Source organism: Mirounga angustirostris, unplaced genomic scaffold, assembly GCF_029215605.1.
Source record: "Mirounga angustirostris isolate CCGP_5_RB_7025 unplaced genomic scaffold, mMirAng1.0.hap1 SCAF_4, whole genome shotgun sequence".
Lineage (NCBI taxonomy): Eukaryota > Metazoa > Chordata > Mammalia > Carnivora > Phocidae > Mirounga > Mirounga angustirostris.
Window position 1 is genome coordinate 107779783 of NW_026991712.1, and position 20917 is coordinate 107800699.

Below are 20917 nucleotides of genomic sequence, written 5' to 3' on the forward strand. Positions count from 1 at the left end.
CAGTTTTACTTCTTAGTAAATTCAAAAGAGCATATGAAACAATTATAGTTAGAAAATACCAGCTGCTGTAACAAGTGAACCACCAAATTCCCATGGCTCACCCCCATAGAAGTTTCTGTCCTACTCATGCAAAAGTCCAAGGTGGCTCTTCCTGTTTGGCAGGTGTGTCTTTCCTTTAGGCAGTGATTCAGGGAACTAGACTCCGTCGGCCTGGGGCTCTGGATTCACTTAGGACCTCAATGTCATCTGTCTCCAGCCACCCGAAAGGAAAAGGGAAAGAGTATGAGAGATTAGAGAAGAGTAACTACTCTTCAAAAACCCAGGTCCAAAAAGGACCATCCCGCTTCAGCTCATGTCTCATTGATGAAAATCATTTGGCTTGGATGCAAAAAGTCTGGAAAATATAGTTTCTGGCCCAGAAGAACTCCCAGCAATAATTCATACTATGAAAGTGGGAAATGTAGCTTTGCTTTTTCTGGCACAGAGATATATCTATCTGTCTATATACATATATATAGAGTGACAAAATGGAGTGAGCCCAGGATGAGGAGGAAGTATAGAGTATAGTCTGGGTGTGAAACCAGCCTTTCTCAAGGCTCCAAATTAGAACTCTGGAGTTCTGAGAACTTTTATTTATTTATTTATTTAAAAAAAATTTTATTTTATTATGTTATGTTAATCACCATACATCATTAGTTTTTTTTATTATGTTATGTTAATCACCATACATTACATCATTACTTTTTGATGTAGTGTTCCATGACTCATTGCGTATAACACCCAGTGCTCCATTCAATACATGCCCTCTTTAATACCCATCACCAAGCTAACCTACCCCCTACCCCCTTCCCCTCTAGAACCCTCAGTTTGTTTCTCAGAGTCCATAGTCTTTCATGGTTCATCTCCCCCTCCGATTCCCCCCCTTCACTTTTCCCTTCCTACTATCTTCTTTTTTATTTTATTTATTTATTTTATTATTATTTTTTTTATTTTTTAAAGATTTTATTTATTTATTTGACAGAGAGACACAGTGAGAGAGGGAACACAAGCAGAGGGAGTGGGAGAGGGAGAAGCAGGCTTCCCGCCAAGCAGGGAGCCCGATGCGGGGCTCGATCCCAGGACCCTGGGATCATGACCTGAGCCGAAGGCAGACGCTTAACGACTGAGCCACCCAGGTGCCCCTTTTTAATTTTTTTTAACATATAATGTATTATTTGTTTCAGAGCACAGGTCTGTGATTCATCAGTCTTACACAATTCACAGTGCTCACCATAGCACATACCCTCCCCAATGTCCATCACCCAGCCACCCCATCCCTCCCACCCCCCACCACTCCAACAACCCTCAGTTTGTTTCTTGAGATTAAGAATTCCTCATATCAGTGAGGTCATATGATACATGTGGAGTTCTGAGCACTTTTAAACCCACTGTCTGCCATATATTAAACAGTAGAAACTCCTCCTTGGTGGTAGAGGCAGGAACAAAATAAGAGTGAGGGGAAATCCTATTAAACCCTATTTCAGGAACCTGATTAATATTCTAGGATCCCAGAGTTATATCTTAATGCAAGAATTTAAGTTTATGGTTGAAGAATTTGGACATAGTTTTATTTCCACTCATCCCTGTCTGAGGCTATAAATGAGATAGATTATAATTACTCGGTGCAACCATTCTTCAGTAATACATATGAATCCCTAGAGTGCATTGGGTCTGACCTTAGGAGGTATGATTGAAATTTCTGATTTTTTGTTATTTTGCTTACTTGAAGTTCAGTAAAACAAAGGTAGCATTCAGTAGCAGCACTAAGCTTTTCAGAAGGTCTTTCCCCAAACTAGTTAGGTCAGTAGCACTGCTGTACAATTTGCTACTGCACAATCAGAGTTTCCAAATTCCAATGCTGGGAATGCCATACATTGAGATGCAATGCATAGCGTACAGGTATGTAAGAAACCTTCCAAGTTGTGAAAGCATTTTCAAAGAGCTAAGAAACCTAACCAAATGGCTGATGGGGGAAAAAAAAAAAAAGGTCTCAGGCTGGGGGGGGAAAAAAAAAGAAAAGCTATCCAGAGGGAAATGTGCACCGACTAGCATTAATTTATTTGTGAGCCAACTGTTTCATATTAAAAGCAATCAAGAGAAAATGCTTTTCTAGAGGACTTAAACAGATTTGGACTCAATTTGAAAATAATTCATTGTGTTAATTTCTTATTAAAATTATGTCCTCCTAACAGAAGGGCAGAGTTTACTCTTATTTCACTAGTAAATTTTTAAAAATTGTGTAATTTAACAATGTAAAGTTGTTTCTTTTTAAATATCCTTAGTTAGTGATGAAATCACAGTGTGACATATACTAGCTGTGGCTGAAGAGTTTCCTCACTTGTATTCTTTAAAATGTTATCTTCTATGAATAATGATTTAAAAAAAAAAGACGTCTGTAATTTTATCCGCAAATACTAGGGCTGTGGGTCAAATGATGCTGAAGGAACACATGAAATTTCTATGTGCTGCTTTTACTTTACAGAATATTTTCATATTTAATGGTAGGCTCTCCTTAAAATATTCAGTATTGATTGAAGTTCTAAAGCTATCTAAATATTCCATTAAAGTTCATCAAAGAAAAATATGAGCACTAGAATTTAGTACAAAAAGTAGCTACTAATACATGAAAATTGGCATATCAAAAATAATGACAGTGATGCAGTTGCTTATAGGAGATAATGTTTTAGAAGTTGCATCAAATGGCTAGCTGTTCTATTTGCTAGGTCAAATGAGACAAGTCCAATTTATCTAATGCTGTTTGTCTCTTACAGCTAAAGGTTTATGTATTAAGGAATGTACAGGTTTGGGCAATGAAGTACCCACACGGGCTCAGAAAGTTAGTGAAAGGCTACCATTTCCGTGCCAGGAAAAAGAAGACTTCTTACCAATAGGGAAAATCTACACGATAGTTCGTAAATTACAAGGAAGAAAATTTAAGGTCTGAGAACGAATCCTCTGTCCAGCAGTAAAAGGCAAAACAAAACAAATGAAAGAGATTATCACAGTCAGGAGAGCTTTAACCAGTAATTTAACCAGTAATTTATCCCAAGAGCTCCAAATATTTGAAATATTTAGTTCCTAGGGACTAGAAACTAAAAGGAATAGGAAGAGGGGTATAATAGTTTCATGGTCCTCACACTTTTCAGTGCTGACTTTTCAAATTGCTTTAATTTTTTATTACAGAGGAGCTCAATGGCGGGGGTGGGGGGCATTGGTTGCTGAGTCTGGAGACATGTAAGGTGTGACTTTGGAAAAATCATTTATGCAACCTTGGCCTCTATTGCCTGAGAGGTGAAACAGAGGGTTCTAATGTTCAATGACTCAAATCTTTCTTCTGCTCCAGTATTCTGAGCCTCTTTCTCATTCTAGTACTGTGGCTCCCAGTTCAATGACATGAAGGGGGAAGAGGCACCTCTTTCAAGCTAGGGTTGGTGCAGCAGTCTGAGGTTCCCCAGAGACTCCACATTTACGGTCCAGAAATGGAGAGAAGACACAGCAGCTGGTGGCAAAGTAATCACTGAAGCAGGAACTTTTAAAAGCATAGAGTACCCCAAACTCAACTTTGAAGGCAGGCAGAGACACAAGGTGACATTATTGTAAGTGATTCCTCGTTCCATATATCATTCTATAGTTTAGATTCAAGGAAGACTCTTTAGATCCCAGCAAGAAAAATTAACCAAATGCTGAGAGAAACTATTCATTACTGAGAACAGATGATGCTTTAAAGAGCTGATTGATTGGCTTACCTGACATCTCATTTACTTTTGTACACAATCATAAAGTAAGAGTTTTCTAACACATTGCTGGTGTGTAAGCCATTAGTTTCCAACTAAACCAGGAGACCTGTTTGAAAAATGAGTCTGAGAAGAACCATTTCAGATTATATCATTTTTTTTCTTGCACTGTACAGTAATATGGCTTCATATTTACCAAACGCATTATCATGTCAGAGCCAAGAAAACTAACAAATAAATTGCTATTCTACCATAAATTCATCTTGAATGAAGGAATCCAGGTGGTCATAAATAAGCATTTTCCCAAGCTTTATTCCTAAATCAAGAGTGAAGTTTGAGATACCCTATAGGGTAGAGATACCCTACCACCTACCTCAATTCAACATGTTTCAAGAGGCTGATGTAAATAAATTGTATGAAAACTACACATCTGTGGCACTCATCGCCTCCCCAGGCAGTAAGGCCATGTCCTGTTATGAGATGAGAGAGGTTTTGCAGAGTTGAAAGAAAATTTGCAAATGTGTCAGGGAGCTCAGGTTTTCCTCTCAAGCATGACTGGATGGCACTAAATTATTGGGTCCTTTGTCCCAACACAAGCATCCTTCATGACCTCCATTCAGGCCTCAGAGCTAGTTTCCTTCCTGCAAAATGGTCTTGATATCCCTTTCCAGGAATCTCTCACAACAAGGAGTTGAAATCATAGAATTAGAGTCTGGCCATTCCAGGTTAGGCAACTTCCTCTTGTTCCCTAGAGAAAGGAATGAAAGGTTACTGATAAATGCATCAATTCATCATGAGTGTATATATGAATGGATAAACAGCAATCTTCCTGTGCTCCCTTCAGCAGCACATATATTAAAATGGCAACAATACAAAGATTTGCACGGCCTGTACAAGAATGACCCACAAATTCATGAAGCATTCCATATTTTGGGGGTGGTACAGGCTTCCTTTATGGAATGAATAAGTCATGGGAATAAAAAGCACAGCAGAGGGAATACAGTCAAGGATGTTGTAATAGTGTTGTATGGTGAGAGATGGGAGCTACATTTGTGGGGAGGATAGCATAACATATAGAGAAGTTGAATCATTATATTGTACACCTGAAACTAATGTAATGTTGTGTGTCAACTATACTCAAAAAGTTAAAAGAAAAAGAATCTCCTTAAATCCTCTGAATTTAGAATCCTCAATAGCTCCATGTTCTTACCTAACCCTGTTCCTGTGTAAATGAACTAACAAGTAATTTAGAGCTCCATCCCTGAGAAGCTGCTGAATCAAAAAGGACGCATTTAAACTTAATTGCTCCAAATCCTTACCACCACCCCCCCCCCCCCGCCAACTACTCCACTAACAGGGATACTGACTAGGTGAAACTATTAAGAGAGATTATATGAATATAATAACATTGATCTCAACGTCTAGATGAAATCTTAATCTCTCAGAAATATTTTTCACTCAGGCTAGAATATGCTGGATCTCAATGGATGTCAACTCTTCAAGACAAAACAAAAACAAAACAAAAATGTTTCATTCATTTATTGTTTTTTAGTCTGTGGCAGTTTCAAAAAAAAAAGATTGGAAATTCTCTGATACTGCTCCTATGGAGGAATCTGCTCTGTGCCCTCCTCTTCCCCTTGAATAAGGGTAAACCCGTGACTCACTTGTAACTCATAGAATGCAGAAGTGACTCTGCCTGACATCCAAGGCTGGATCAGAAAAGATAACACAGCTTCTGTCTTGTTTACTGGTACCCTCGTACGTGGGGCCTTGAACTGCCATCTAAGTAGTCCTATTACCCTCAGAGTGTTATGCTGGAGAGCCCACGTGTAGTCACTTTAGCCAAGAGCCTAGTGAGGGCTCAGCAAACAGCCAGCAACTCACATTCACTTGAGTGCAACATATTTGACATTATGCCCAGTTGGTCCTTCAGATGACTGCAGTCCCAGCAACAGCTGACTGCGACCACGTGAGACTCCCCAAGAATTGCCAACATGAGTCCGTCTTAAATTCCTGATTTGCGAAAAAATTCTGAACAAAAAGAAAATGGTTATTTTAATATGGAAAGTTTTGAGGTACTTTGCCACATGGCATTTGTAACCAAAAGACAATTTTCCTGAAAAGATTTAACGCAATTTACAAAGGTAGAAAAACAATAGGGTGGCATATATTAATATTTATTTTCATCATGCCATGCTTTTCATTTTTGGATTTAATGATCATATAACTTTTAGAATGCAAATGGAAATATTTTGCTTGTCACTGGATATCAATAAAGTAACATATAGTATATAATGTATAACTTACCAAGATGTACTTATTGCCTAATTTGTTTGCATATTTATTGGATGACAAATATAAGGATATATTCTTTCAAATTAAACTATAATCTTCATATGAATCTTTTATTTTAACTGGGGTAAAATTTACATACAGTGATTTTATATAGAAAACTTGATGAGATATGACAAGTGGGACAGCCCCATAATTAATAGACCAACAAAGATATGAAATATTTAAACCACTCCAGAAAGTTCTCTATGCCCCCTTTGCGGTCAAACCCTACCCACCACAGGTAACCAATGTTTTGTCTATTATCATAGAGATTAATTTTGTCTGTTCTAGAATTACTATAAGTAGACTCATACTGTCCATATTTGTATAGCTCATTAATATGTGTTCTCAGTAGAGGTATCATCCCCAAAGAAGTGAAAATTGGTTCTTGGTAATGGGTGAAAAAATCTTGGGTATTACAATGGTGAATGACACCCTACATTTCAACCTTACCTGACAAAATCTTTATTCAAGATGTAATTTCTCTCATTATGGAGAATTTTAATTTAACTTTCTTCTGGCAGAGGGGAACAATAATAAAAAAATGTCAAAAAATGCTGATCTATAGTTAACTGAAGTCATATAGCAAGAGTCTGCCAAATTTGTTCTTTTGCAAGATTCTTTTGGCTATGCTAAGTCCTATTCTTTTTCATATAGAATTTAGAATCTCCTCAAATTCTATAAAAAATAATTTTGAGATTTTGGCATTATAGTGACTCTGTGAATCACTTGGGAGATTGATATTGAAATGATACTGAGTCTTCTATTCCATGAACACAATCTTTCCATCTAAGTCTACTGTAATTTCTCACAGCAATGTTTTGAAGTTTTCAACATATAAGACTTTCATTTCTTTTTTTTTAAGATTTTATATATTTTTTTAATTTTTTAAATTAACATATAATGTATTATTTGTCTCAGGGGTACAGGTCTGTGATTCATCAGTTTTACACAATTCACAGCACTCACCATAGTACTTGCCCTCCCCAGTGTCCATCACCCAGCCACCCCATCCCTCCCATGCCCCTCCACTCCAGCAACCCTAGATTTGTTTCCTGAGATTAAGGGTCTCTTATGGTTTGTCTCCCTCTCTGGTTTTGTCTTGTTTCATTTTTCCCTCCCTTCCCCTATGATCTTCTGTCTTGTTTCTCAAATTCCTCATATCAGTGAGATCATATGATACTTGTCTTTCTCTGACTGACTTATTTTGCTTAGCATAATAACCATCTAGCTCCAACCACATCATTGCAAATGGCAAGATTTCATTTTTTGATGGCTACATAATATTCCATTGTATATATATACCACATTTTCTTTATCCATTCATCTGTTGATGGACATCTAGGCTCTTTCCACAGTTTGGCTATTGTGGACATTGCTGCTATAAACACTGGGGTGCATGTGCCCCTTTGGATCACTACATATGTATCTTTGGGGTAAATACCCAGTAGTGCAATTGCTGGGTTGTAGGGTAGCTTTATTTTCAACTTTTTGAGGAACCTCCATACTGTTTTCCAGAGTGGCTGCACCAGCTTGCATTCCCACCAACAATGTAGGACGATTCCCCTTTCTCCCCATCCTTGCCAACATCTGTCATTTCCTGACTTGTTAATTTTAGCCATTCTGACTAGCGTGAGGTGGTATCTCATTGAAGTTTTGATTTGGATTTCCCTGATGCCAAGTGATGTTGAACACTTCTTCATGTGTCTGTTGGCCATTTGGATGCCTTCTTTGCAGAAATGTCTGTTCATGTCTTCTGCCCATTTCTTGATTGGATCATTTGTTCTTTGGGTGTTGAGTTTAAGAAGTTCTTTATAGATTTTGGATACTAGCCCTTTATCTGACAGATCATTCTGTAGGTTGTCTTTTGGTTTTGTTGACTGTTTCCTTTGCTGTGCAAAAGCTTTCTATCTTGATGAAGTCCCAATAGTTCATTTTTGCCCTTGTTTCCCTTGCCTTCAGCGATGTTTCTAGGAAGAAGTTGCTGTGGCTGAGGTCGAAGAGGTTGCTGCCTGTGTTCTTCTCCAGGATTTTGATGGATTCCTGTCTCACATTTAGGTCTTTCATCCATTTTGAGTCTATTTTTGTGTGTGGTGTAAGGAAATGGTCCAGTTTCATTCTTCTGCATGTGGCTGTCCAATTTTCCCAACACCATTTGTTGAAGAGACTGTCTTTTTTTCCATTGGACATTCTTTCCTGCTTTGTTGAAGATTAGTTGACCATAGAGGTGAGGGTCCATTTCTGGGCTCTCTATTCTGTTCCATTGATCTGTGTATCTGTTTTTGTGCCAGTACCATACTGTCTTGATGATTACAGATTTGTAATAGAGCTTGAAGTCCGGAATTGTGATGCCACCAGCTTTGCTTTTCTTTTTCAACATTCTTCTGGCTATTCGGGGTCTTTTCTGGTTCCATACAAATTTTAGGATTATTTGTTCTATTTCTTTTAAAAAAGTTGATGGTATTTTGATAGGTATTGCATTAAATGTGTAGATTGCTCTCGGTAGCATAGACATTTTCACAATATTTGTTGTTCTAATCCATAAGCATGGAATGTTTTTCCATTTCTTTGTGTCTTCCTCAATTTCTATCATGAGCATTCTATAGTTTTCTGAGTACAGATCCTTTGCTTCTTTGGTTAGATTTATTCCTAGGTATCTTAGGGTTGCAACTGTAAATGGGATTGATGCCTTAATTTCTTTTTCTTCTGTCTTGTTGTTAGTGTATAGAAATGCAACTGATTTCTGTGCATTGATTTTATATCCTGTGATTTTACTGAATTCCTATATGAGTTCTAGCAGTTTTGGGGTGGAGTCTTTTGGGTTTTCAACATCAAGGATCATATCATCTGCAAAAAATGAGAGTTTGACTTCCTCTTTGCCGATTTGGATGCCTTTTATTTCTTTTTGTTGTCTGCTGAGGCTAGGCCTTATAGTTGAACAGCTGTGGTGATAGTGGACATCCCTGCCACATTCCTGACCTCAGGGGAAAGCTCTCAGTTTTTCCCCATTGAGTATGACATTAGCTGTGGGTTTTTCATAGATGGTTTTTATGATATTGAGGTACGTACCCTCTATCCCTACACTCTGAAGAGTTTTGATCAAGAAAGGATGCTGTACTTTGTCAAGTGCTTTTTCTGCATCTATTGAGAGGATCATATGGTTCTTGTTCTTTCTTTTATTAATGTATTGTATTACATTGATTGATTTGCAGATGTTGAACCAACCTTGCAGACCAGGAATAAATCCCACTTGGTCGTGGTGAATAATCCTTTTAATGTACTGTTGGATCCTATTGGCTAGTATTTTGGTGAGAATTTTTGCATCCATGTTCATCAGAGATATTGGTCTTTTTGATGGGTCTCTGACTGGTTTTGGGATCAAGGTAATCCTGGCCTTGTAAAATGAGTTTGGACATTTTCCTTCCATTTTTATTCTTTGAAGCAGCTTCAGAAGAATAGGTATTAATTCTTCTTTAAATGTTTGGTAGAATTCCCCTAGGAAGCCATCTGGCCCCGGGCTCTTGTTTGTTGGGAGATTTTTTATTACTGCTTCAATTTCCTTAGTGGTTATGGGTCTGTTCAGGTTTTCTATGTCTTCCTGGTTCAGTTTTGGTAGTTTATATGTCTCTAGGAATGCATCCATTTCTTCCAGATTATCTAATTTGCTGGCATATAGTTGCTCATAACATGTTCTTATAATTGTTTGTATTTCTTTGGTGTTGGTTGTGATCTCTTCTCTTTCATTCATGATTTTATTTATTTGGGTTCTTTCTCTTTTCTTTTTGATAATTCTAGCCAGGGGTTTATCAATCTTATTTATTCTTTCAAAGAACCAGCTCCTAGTTTCGTTGATCTGTTCTACTGTTCTTCTGGTTTCTATTTCATTGATTTCTGCTCTGATCTTTATTATTTCTCTTCTCCTGCGGGGTTTAGGCTTTATTTGCTATTCTTTCTCCAGCTCCTTTAGGTGTAGGTTAGGTTGTGTATTTAAGACCTTTCTTGTTTCTTGAGAAAGGCTTGTATTGCTATATACTTTCCTCTCAGGACTGCCTTTGCTGTATCCCAAAGATTTTGAACAGTTGTGTATTCTTGGCTTCATATTTTTCTCATTTAGATATTCATGCTCTGAATATAACATGCCAGTCCTTTCTGGCCTGCCAGGTCTCTGTGGATAGGTCTGCTGCCAATCTAATGTTTCTACCATTGTAGGTTCCAGACCTCTTGTCCTGAGCAGCTTTCAGGATTTTCTCTTTGTCTCTGAGACTTGTGAGTTTTATTATTAGATGTCAGGGTGTTGACCTATTTTTATTGATTTTGAGGGGGGTTCTCTGTGCCTCCTGGATTTTGATGCCTGTTTCCTTCCCCAAATTAGGGAAATTCTCTGCTATAATTTGCTCCAATATAGCTTCTGCCCTTCTCTCTCTTTCTTCTTCTGGGATCCCAATTATTCTAATATTGTTTTGCTTTATGGTATCACTTATCTCTTGAATTCTCCCCTCTTGATCCAGTAGTTGTTTCTCTCTCTTTTTCTCAGCTTCTTTATTCTCCATCATTTGGTCTTCTATATCATGAATTCTCTCTTCTGCCTCATTTATCCTAGCAGTTAGAGCCTCCATTTTTAATTGCACCTCATTAATGGCCTTTCTGATTTCAACTTGGTTAGATTTTAGTTCTTTTATTTCTCCAGAAAGGGATTCTCTAGTATCTTCTATGCTTTTTTCAAGCCCAGCTAGTATCTTTATAATCATCATTCTGAACTCTGGTTCTGACATCTTACTAATGTCTGTATTGATTAGGTCCCTGGCAGTTGGTATTCCTTCTTCTTTTTTTTTTTTTTTTTTGAGGTGAGTTTTTCCATCTTGTCATTTTGTCCGGAGGAGAATAGATGAATGAGAGGACCAAATGTTTAAAAAATGCTAAAGGGTTAACAACAACCCCAGAAAAATATACACTAAACATACCAGAAGAGACCTAAAACCTGGAGGAAAAGAAAGGGAAAAAAAAAATATGATCAGGCTGGTGAAAATAACAGAGCCACACACTAGATTTTGGGTGTATTTTGGTCTGTTAGAAGAAATTGCCTCCCAAAATTTTAAAGAAAGAAAAACTTATATATATACAAAAATAAGGGTAAATACGATGAAGGGATGGAATATGACTGTAAAGATGAAAATTTAAAAGGATTTTAAAATAGGAATTGAGGGGCGCCTGGGTGGCTCAGTCAGTTAAGCATCTGCCTTTGGCTCAGGTCATGATCCCAGAGTTCTGGGATCAAGCCCCATGTTGGGCGCCCTGCTTGGCAGGGAACCTGACTCTCCCTTTCCCTCTGACTGCTGCTCTGCCTACTTGTGCTCTGTTTCTATCTCTCAGTCAAATAAATGAATAAAATCTTTAAAAAATTTAAAAATAAATAAATAAATAAATAAATAAATAAAGGAGTTGATAAGATAAGGAGTTGGTTGAAAAAAGAATGAAAAAAAATTTTAAAAAGAGAGAGAATGTGATCAGGCGGGAGACTAGGACAATGTCATACACTAGATTTAGGGTATATTTTGGTCTCTTAGAAGAAACTGTATCCCACAATTTTAAAGAAAAACTTATATATATAGATACAAAAAGTAAGGTTAAATACAATGAAGAGGTAGAATATGACAGTAAAATGAAAAATTAAAAAATATTTTAAAAAAGGAATTGATAAGATGTTGGTTGAAAAAGGAAAGAAGAAAAATTCGACTAAAAAAATAGAAAAAGAAAAAAAATTTTAAAAACTAACTTTGAAAGACTAAAGCATCATGGGAAAAAAGCCATGAATTCTATGTGCTATATTCCCCTGGTGCTGGAATTCTGCCATTCTCATTGATCGGTAAACTTGGTCTTGGCTGGCTGTTCTTGCTGATCTTCTGGGGGAGGGGCCTGTTGCCGTGGTTCCAAATGTCTTTGCTGGAGGTGGAATTGCCCCACCCTTGCCAGTCCAGGCTAAGTAATCTCCTCGGGTTTGCTCTCGGGAGATTTTGTTCCCTGAAAGTTTTCGGTACAGCTTTGGAGGCTGAGAGTGAAAATGGCGGCCTCCCAATCTCTGTCCTGGAGGAGCCGAGAACTTGGGGCCCCACTCCTCAGTGAGCCCCCAGAGAAAAGCAATCACTCGTGTCTCCCCGGTCTCTGGCCACACCCCGTGCTCACCAGGCCTATGACCGAGTGTTTCTATCTCTGGCACCCGACCCCTTGTGGAGTCTCCAAACCCAGCAGATCCCTGCGGTGTGCTCCTGTGCTGCTCCTCCCGGGGGAGGAAGGGGAGTCTCCCCAGATCTGCCACTTGTTGGGTCCCTGATGGAAGAGCAGTGACTCGACTGTGCCACAGATCACAGTTTATGTCAACCCCGAGCTGAGAGCCCATGCCTCGGCTCCGTCTTTGCAGCCGGCTTTCCCGCTCTGATACCTGGGAGCTCTGCCACACTCAGGCACCCCCAGTCTTTCTGTGACCCCGAGGGTCCTGAGACCACACTGTCCCAGCAAGGGTTCCACCCCCCGCTTAGCCACTGGAGCAACATCCCTCAGCAGAGCAGACTTCTAAAAGTTCGATTTTGTGCTCCACTGCTCTATCATTTGCCAGTAGCTGGCTGATGGGGGCTCCCTCCCCCTCCAGTCTAACTTCCCAAATATTGCCTCAGATTCACGTCTCCGCACGTCCTACCTTCCAGAAAGTGGTCGCTTTTCTGTTCATAGAATTGCTGCTTTTCTTTTCTTCACTCTCCTGTTGAGTTTGTAGGTGTTCAGAATGGTTTGATAACTAGCTGAATTCCTGGGACCGACGAACTTTAGGTCTCCTACTCCTCCATCTTGTTCCTTCCCCAAGACTTGCATTTCTTTTGTTAAAGTTATCCCTATGTATTCTACATTGTTAGATAGTATTGAAAACAGTGTTCTTACAGTTCATTTTCTCATTGATTACTGCTAGCATACAGGAATAAAATGTATTTTTGTAAACTGACCACATTTATTGGTCCGTGTATGTGTGAAATGCAGTTTAAGATTGTTTATATATAACCAATCATATTGCCTGTGAATAAAGACAGCATTACTTATTTTTTTCCAATCTTTACAGTTGTATTTCTTTTTGGTGCCATATTGCATTGGCTAGGAACCTCCAGTACAATGTTGAATGAAAGTGCATTTTTCCCAATTTTAGGGGGAAAGCATTTTATAAGTTCTTCATTAAATACAGTGTTAATTATAGAGTGTTCATGGATGACCTTTATCAGATTGAGAAAATTCCCTTCTATTCCTGGCTTGCTGAGAACTTTTGAAATGATCATAAGATTTTTCTCATTTATTCTGTTAATATAAAAATTACACTGATTGGCTTTTGAATGTAATCTAACCTTATATTCCTGGAATAAACTTCACTTTTTCATGATATATCACCTCTTATAAACTTTGATGAATTTAATTTGCTAATTAAGAATTTTTGTATATATTTCAATAGGGAATCTTAAAATAGTTAACTCATAAATTATTTAGAAATTAGTGTTTCAATTTCTAAATATTTAGCGGATTTCTAGATGTCTTACCATTATTGATTTTAATTTAATTCTATTGAAGTCAGAAAACACATCTAGTAATAATTAAATCATTTGAACTTTATTTAGACTTATTTTATACTCCAGCAGATTATCTATCCTGGTACACATTCCATGTGCATTAGACAAGTTGGTTTTCTGCAGTTTGCTGTAATGTTCTACAAATATTAATTGGTCAAGTTGCTAAAGTCTTCTATGTCCTTACTGATTTTTTGGTCTACTTGATCTATTAGCTATTGTTAGAAGAGTGTTAAGTCTCCATTTGTAATTGTGGATTCAATTTGATCGGCTTTGTTTCATGTATTTTGAGGTTTTATTATTGGGTGCTCTGAAATCCTAGTCCCTCAGACCCAAAATTGGAGGTTGTCCTGGGCTAATATCACTACCACATGCCACACATCTACCAACCCAAATAAAGAGGTAAACTGAGGCTAGCTCAAAAAGATGAACTTTTTTGGGATAACAGAGAAATTGCAATTTGGGACATGCAAAGTGTAGCAAGGTACAGGGAGTCTGCTAAAGTTTGGGGCAAGGCTGTATTTATGGGCAGGGAATGTAAGGAGGGGAGAGATCAGTAAGGTCTGCTAAAATCAAAGGAAATGAGACCAGCTTTAAGAATTTCCCAAGCAGACAAAACCAGTCCAGTCATAGGAACAAAAGTTCAGTTCAGCTGGTTTTGTGAGACCCACCCAACCTGGGTTGCTTCTTGCTCTTGCCTCTATAAACCATAACCCAAACTTTCCAAGGCTGATATGAGGCAACCCCTGACAAGTTCTCTATCATTTAAGAAACTTCCAAATATTATCAGTTTTCTATAAATCAGGCATTTATGGGACATCAGTTTTTCAGTCCTTAAGTCTTGCTTTTCTGAGAGCACCTCAGAGTGAAATTTTCCATTTTCCATCCTCTGATTCCATTTTAAATTGGAATTCTTTATACATCCAAAAATGATCAATTCTGTTATTCTAACCTTAAAATATATTCAGAATCCAATTGTTTCTCACCCCCTTCACTGTGGTTTAAATCATGGTATCCCTCACTTGGATCATTGCAGAGCCTCCTATTGGGCCCTCATTTCTGTCCTGGCCACCTTACCATTTTTTTCTAAACACAGTGATCTTCTTAAAATGAAAACCAGCCCTTGTTACTCCCCCGCTCAAAATACTCCATTGGCTTTCCATCTTTTTTATATAAAATCCAAATTTCTTACAACGACCCACAAAGTCCTACATGAGCTGTTCCCTATTCCTACTTCATCTTTTTATACTTTTCCCTTCACTAAATCGGTTCCTACTGACAACTCCTTGCTGTTCCTAGAGTACACCAGGCATGATCCAGCCTCAAAGCTTTTGTATTTGATTTTTTTCTGTCCAGAAGTCTCTATTCAAAAATATGAGCATGATGTACTCCCTCTCCGTCTCCCTCCCATCTCCTTCAGGTCTTTGTTCTAATGCTACCCTATTTAAAATGGCAATATTTATCTCCTTTTCTATTCCCCTCCCTTGATTTTGTTCTGTTTTTCCAGTTTCACTTATCACCAAATTCATTATTATATTTGTTTTATTATTTGTCTCTCCCACCAGCATGTAAATACAATGAGGACAGAGATTTTTGTGATATTTACTGTGGCATGTTTAGCACTTAGAACAATTCTTGACACATATTAACCATATAATAAAGAGTTGTTGAATGAACAAACATAATTTTTTCTTATAGTACAGTGGTTCTCAATCTGGTTCCACATAGAATCCTCTAGAGACCTTTCTAAAAATATTGATTTTCAAACTAAATCTGACTCTGTGGTTAAGGTATGGATAAGCTTTAAACCTACTCAGGTGATTCTGATATGTAGCAGGGAGTGAGACTACTTCTGTAATGCCATGCCTGGTCCATGTTAATTGCTCAGTAGACAAATTAAATATGGACCTGAGCCTATGCACTGAATCTCCCAGTAAATTTGTTTATAAAGAATCTGAGCTTCACTTTCTCTGTAAAATAAAAACAATACCTCCTTCCTACCTCAAAGGATTACATAATAAAATAAAAAATATCTTGTAACTCTAAGGCATCCCAAAAAGGCAAGTTATTTGATTAACTATCATTTTATTTTTTTTAACAAATTTGAAGTGGATGTCAAGCGAGACCAAGATTCTACTCCTGGTTTTCTGGGTATAAGACTTTAGCCAAATCATTCATTTCTCTGGGTCTCTGTTTCTTCATTGGAAAAGATAAGAAGACTGAAGATCTAGAAGATATTTCTGGTTTGGTTACTCTATGATTCTATAATATATCAGGTGAGTATTATAGTATTCTACTCTTACATCTCTCGGTTTGGTTGATAAGACTTTGCTTAGAATTTTCTAACACACATCTGTAAAATCCATGTTGACTCAGAGAGTATGAGCAATCTGAGGATGGGTAAAGCAGGGAGAAGCAAGACATCCATGACTCTTTACCTGAAATCATCTGCATGTATTTAAACATGGTAGTGAGAATCTGTCATTTGTTTTCTTATAAAAGTCATGCACTATATTATTTCAGTAACAATTTCGTCTTTCCACTCTCCTTGTAGGCATACCACATTGGACAAAACAAAACCAAAAACAACAACAACACCACCACACACACACACACACACAAAACAGAAAAAAAAAAGTGGATAAAGGGAGAGAATAAAGTCCTCAGTTACAAACCTTCAAGTTGGTATGCATAGTATTATTAAAATACTACTCAAAAATGTTTATAGTCATTTCAGTATAATGTTGCAATGATGTGTCTTTCTTCTTATGTCATGTAAAAATATACAGCTCTTGTATATAAGTTACACCAAATATTTGTTTTGGCAGATCATATTCTCTTCCAGGCACCATGAAGAGGAGATCCAATTAGAAGCTGAGAAACATTTGCTCTCATTGATTTCCAAGTCCACAAATTCCAGGTGGAACTCAATTTTGATTAGTAAAGGTCAAAATTTTTGAATACTGGTTTTTGTCAACAGAACACATCCTTTGCCATGACCTCATTCTCTGAGTGAAAGTGCCAGATAGTGTCCAGCTAATATGCTTCTCACCTAGAACCAGGACACATGTTCTTTTATAAATTACCATGATTCTTGATTCTCAATTAAAAAATAATGCTGCAGTTTTATCCAGATTTTTACTTTGCAACACACCCTCTCATTTGACCTTGGAGGATATTTTAATGATAGTTTTTCATAGCTATGGATTTTGGTCTCCACCTTGCCAAATTCAAAGTTCCAATGTATTATATATGTACCTTTTAATGTATTAATGCACACTTGTGTTTTTAATCTATTTATTTCTCCTCTTTTCTGGTCTTAACTGTTTCATACTCATAAACATTAGTATTCATGATATTCCAGTCAAGCTTTTGCACAAGAGAAACAATTTTTAAAGATTTTTATGAGAGAAAGAGAGCACAAGCAGAGGGAGTGGCAGAGGGAAAGGGAGAAGCAGGCTCCCTGATGAGCAGGGAGCCTGATGCAGGACTTGATCCCAGGACCCTGGGATCATGACCTGATCCGAAGGCAGATGCTTAACTGACTGAGCCAACCAGGTGCCCCAAGAGAAACAACTTTTAAAAATACTGTCTTTTTAGTATTTAATGATTTTTTTGGTCGTTAATAAAATAAACATACTATTATTTTAGAAAAATTTGAGGACATAGAGGCATAGAAAAAAGTAAATAAAAAATAATGATCTTATGGAGGCTCACTTTATACACTGTTAGGGAGGAACTATTTTAGTTTTGCCCTTAATCTTATGAGAATCCCTTAGTTCTAGTTATGTTCTTTTCTTCTAATCTGTGTGCTCTCTGTAGTTTCAGTGGAAACCCCAAGGTGTTTAACAAGCCTGTCAGGAATCCAGGCACAGCTTAGCAGGTTACATCAGGCTCATGGTCTCTAATGAGGTGGCCGTTGGCGAGAGTTGTGGTCTCAGCTGAAGTTTCAACTGGGTGGGTGCAGGAATGTCATCCATTTCCAAACTCACTTTTATGATTATTGTTGACCTTGGCCCCCCCAGCATGGTCCTTTTCCCAGAGTTGCCTCATCACATGGCAGCTCGCTTCCCCCAGGGTCATGAATCCAAGGAAGAGTGGGAGTGAGAACTGGCCCCCAATAGAGAAGACCCAGTTGTTTTATCACTTAATTTTGGAAATGATGTATCAGAATCTCTGCCATATTCTACCTTAACAATGGAGTCATTAAAGTCCAGGCCATATTTAAGGAGAAGAGGATTACACAAGAGAGTGAATACCGGGAGGTAGGAATCTCTAGGAGCCATCTTAAAGATTGCCTACCACACCATGTAAGGTTTTATAATTAATAAAATGTATAACAACATTTTGTCATTGTGTACCCATTTTTTTTTAAAAAAGATTTTATTCATTTATTTGACAGAGAGAGACACAGTGAGAGAGGGAACACAAGCAGGGGGAGTGGGAGAGGGAGAAGCAGGCTTCCCGCCGAGCAGGGAGCCCGATGAGGGGCTTGATCCCAGGACCCTGGGATCATGACCTGAGCTGAAGGCAGCCGCTTAACGACTGAGCCACCCAGGTGCCCCTGTGTATCCATTTTTATTTAGTTAGCTTGACACATTCTTCTCCTCACAATAACCCAATCAGATTGGCAAAACTAGTCTCAGAGAAGAGACAATCAAGATACAGACAGCCTAAGTGACTTGCCAGCTAAAATCGCAACTTTGATCTTCTAAATTCTTTCTTGTATAATCAAAGGGTAGCACATTCAGAAGGCAAACTCCATCACCTTTTTCAGGTCTCAGCTGAATCATCATTTTCTCCAGAAAGATTCCCCAATTCTCCAAGACTAAATTTGGTATACACTTCAGGTGTTATGTTAAGTCTCTGTTGTTGACTTATTACAGTAGTTAATACCCTGTACCATAACTGCAACATACTTGCCTGAATAATAACTACAATACAAGCTCTTTGAGGGCAGATATGGTGCCTTACTCACTGTTGCATGTCTTTCTTTTTTTTAAATTTTTTTCCCCTAGAAATCTACGAAGAAGAATTCACCTCAGGGTCAGTCAGTAGTGTTGATTTCTATATGCCTCAGAGGGTATCCTATTTACTTCTTTTTTTTTTTTTTAAGATTTTATTTTTTCGACAGAGAGAGACACAGTGAGAGAGGGAACACAAGCAGGGGGAGTGGGAGAGGGAGAAGCCGGCTTCCCTCAGAGCAGGGAGCCTGACACAGGGCTCAATCCCAGGACTCTGGGATCAAGACCTGAGCCGAAGGCAGATGCTTAACGAATGAGCCACCCAGGCACCCCCTATTTACTTCTTTAATGTGAAAATAAAAATTATACTGATGTTTGATGAGAAAAGAAGAGAACAACAGCCAATGAGTGGTATAAAAAGATGAGAGAAAAGACTAGAAAAGAATTTTCTAAAAGACAGCTTTCTTCTTTGTAACACTCTTGTTAGCAGATTTGCTCACTCGCTGGCCTGAGGATTATTTAGTCTTAAAATATATTTCCAAAATGAGATGGAAATAAGAATGTTAAGAACAGGTTGCACATTAGCGGGGCAGTGAATCAGCGCACTGTGGCCTCTCCTCAGGTACTGGGCCTTCCCGCTGGGCTAATTTGAGAAGTCATGACAGGCATTGTTTGACAATGCAGAAAGGTCATTTTTGACAGTCAGTAGTTAATTTTCTGACTTATAGCACTTGTTTTTTTTTTTTCCTTTCTAAATCTGGATGATGATTATTCTTTTGTATACTTTGGCTTTTCACTCATTAGATTCTCTAGGATTGCCAGAGAGGATTGTCAAGAGTCTTTTGAATGACAACATTTCAGCACTTTTTCTGAACATTGAGGAATATTGTTGCTGGGGCTTTTGGAGGATGGATTATTTTCTTGGCAGGTAGTATGGCCTCCACAGGGCTCATTAGACTTTCTGTTGGGAAGATCTAAAGTGCACAGTTGAATACTGTCATAAAAAAAGAAGTGGTTTGGGTCTAATTCCTAACGGAGCTGCAAAGAGTACAGCTCCTTTTTGATCTCTGAATTCCAAAGTAAGCCTTTTATAGTTGTCATATTATTGACTGCTCATTCCAGAGCCATGGTTCTTTTTCTTTCTAAATCTTTTATGCTCAGAATGTTATTTTGATGCTTAGTATACATGAGCAGATTTGGCACCCTTGTGTATTTAATAATATCAACATTTCCTTCTAACTGGTGTGTGTGTATTTCTCACAAAAGGGCTTTTCTTGGCAGGACCTGGTTTCTCCAGGTTAAACAGTCACACATCAAACTCAGTTTCTCTTCTCTCTATTCCTTCTGTAAGCATTAAGTTACAATATCCCTCATTTGATCACTGACATTGAAATTTTCATGAATGATGGTCTTTTGGTGGTGTGGATGGTAGGAATGATTTCTCTTTTTTGGTATAAAAGTTAATTTGCAAATTTTCTTGAGAATGAAAGTTCGGTACAATTGCACGTTCTAGATGATGACAGGGCTGCCGAGAAAATGAGAAGGTCACTATACATGTAAAGCTTTCATTTCTTTCCCATTTACAACTCTTTCACATTTTTTTAGAAAAGATATGATTTCAAGAAAAAATAGTTTTATTCCACTCATGAAATAAATCATGTATCCATTATTAGTTTTTCCTCTCTGTTGCAAATAACCAATCAGTATGCATTGAACCACACAGCATGAGTTCAAGGTTTATAATCACAAAACAGTATTATTTATATCCATGTCACAAATTAAAGTATATGATGAGGGATAGCATTTTAAAATGTTGGATTTTAAATGAAAAATATGGCATAGGGAAGGTTTTTTAAATAATATCAAAACATTCAGTATTTACTTGGATTAATAGATCCGATTGTGACTATTTCTTTCTCCTTTTTGTTAATAATTATTTCTCTTTTAGTCAATCCCAGCCTTGTAGTATATCTGAATATCTAAAACTTATAGCCCATTTTTGTTTATAATTGTTAAAAATTAGACTTGCTTGGATTTAACAGTTTGTCATAACATGAATGAATGAGGAATTTTTTTTAACAAGAAGATAAAAGTAGTATGAAATTAATGCCTATACAAGGAACACAGAATAGTGTAGCAATTCCAAAGACATCATCGCCACTCTTGTAAAGTAATCCCAAGCTATGTGTTCACATTTCCAGGATAATCTTTTTGTCTTATAATGGCACCAGACTGTATTATCTATCTTCCC

At 37.7% G+C, this 20917-nt stretch overlaps 1 protein-coding gene and 1 non-coding gene across 6 annotated transcripts in view; one reads left to right on the plus strand and one right to left on the minus strand.

Annotated features, from left to right (window-relative positions):
- Positions 1 to 213: 213 nt before the first annotated feature.
- The window catches only part of SNX7 (sorting nexin 7), a 168877-nt gene continuing 148173 nt past the window's right edge, over positions 214 to 20917 (minus strand). For 3 of the 5 annotated variants that reach the window (XM_045897129.3, XM_064588770.1, XM_054512727.2), the window contains exons 9-10: positions 5658 to 5804; positions 2907 to 4521 (exon numbers count right to left, since the gene is read on the minus strand). In XM_045897129.3, coding sequence (XP_045753085.1) covers positions 5703 to 5804 — 102 coding nt within the window. In that variant the 3' untranslated portion in view covers positions 2907 to 4521; positions 5658 to 5702. Of the gene's footprint in view, positions 247 to 2906; positions 4522 to 5657; positions 5805 to 20917 lie in introns of those variants that run through there. The other 2 variants (XM_064588769.1, XM_064588768.1) reach the window with 2 other exon arrangements.
- Positions 4605 to 4706, plus strand: LOC123860667 (U6 spliceosomal RNA). The gene has a single exon (XR_006794788.1). It is a non-coding gene; the product is annotated as a U6 spliceosomal RNA (small nuclear RNA).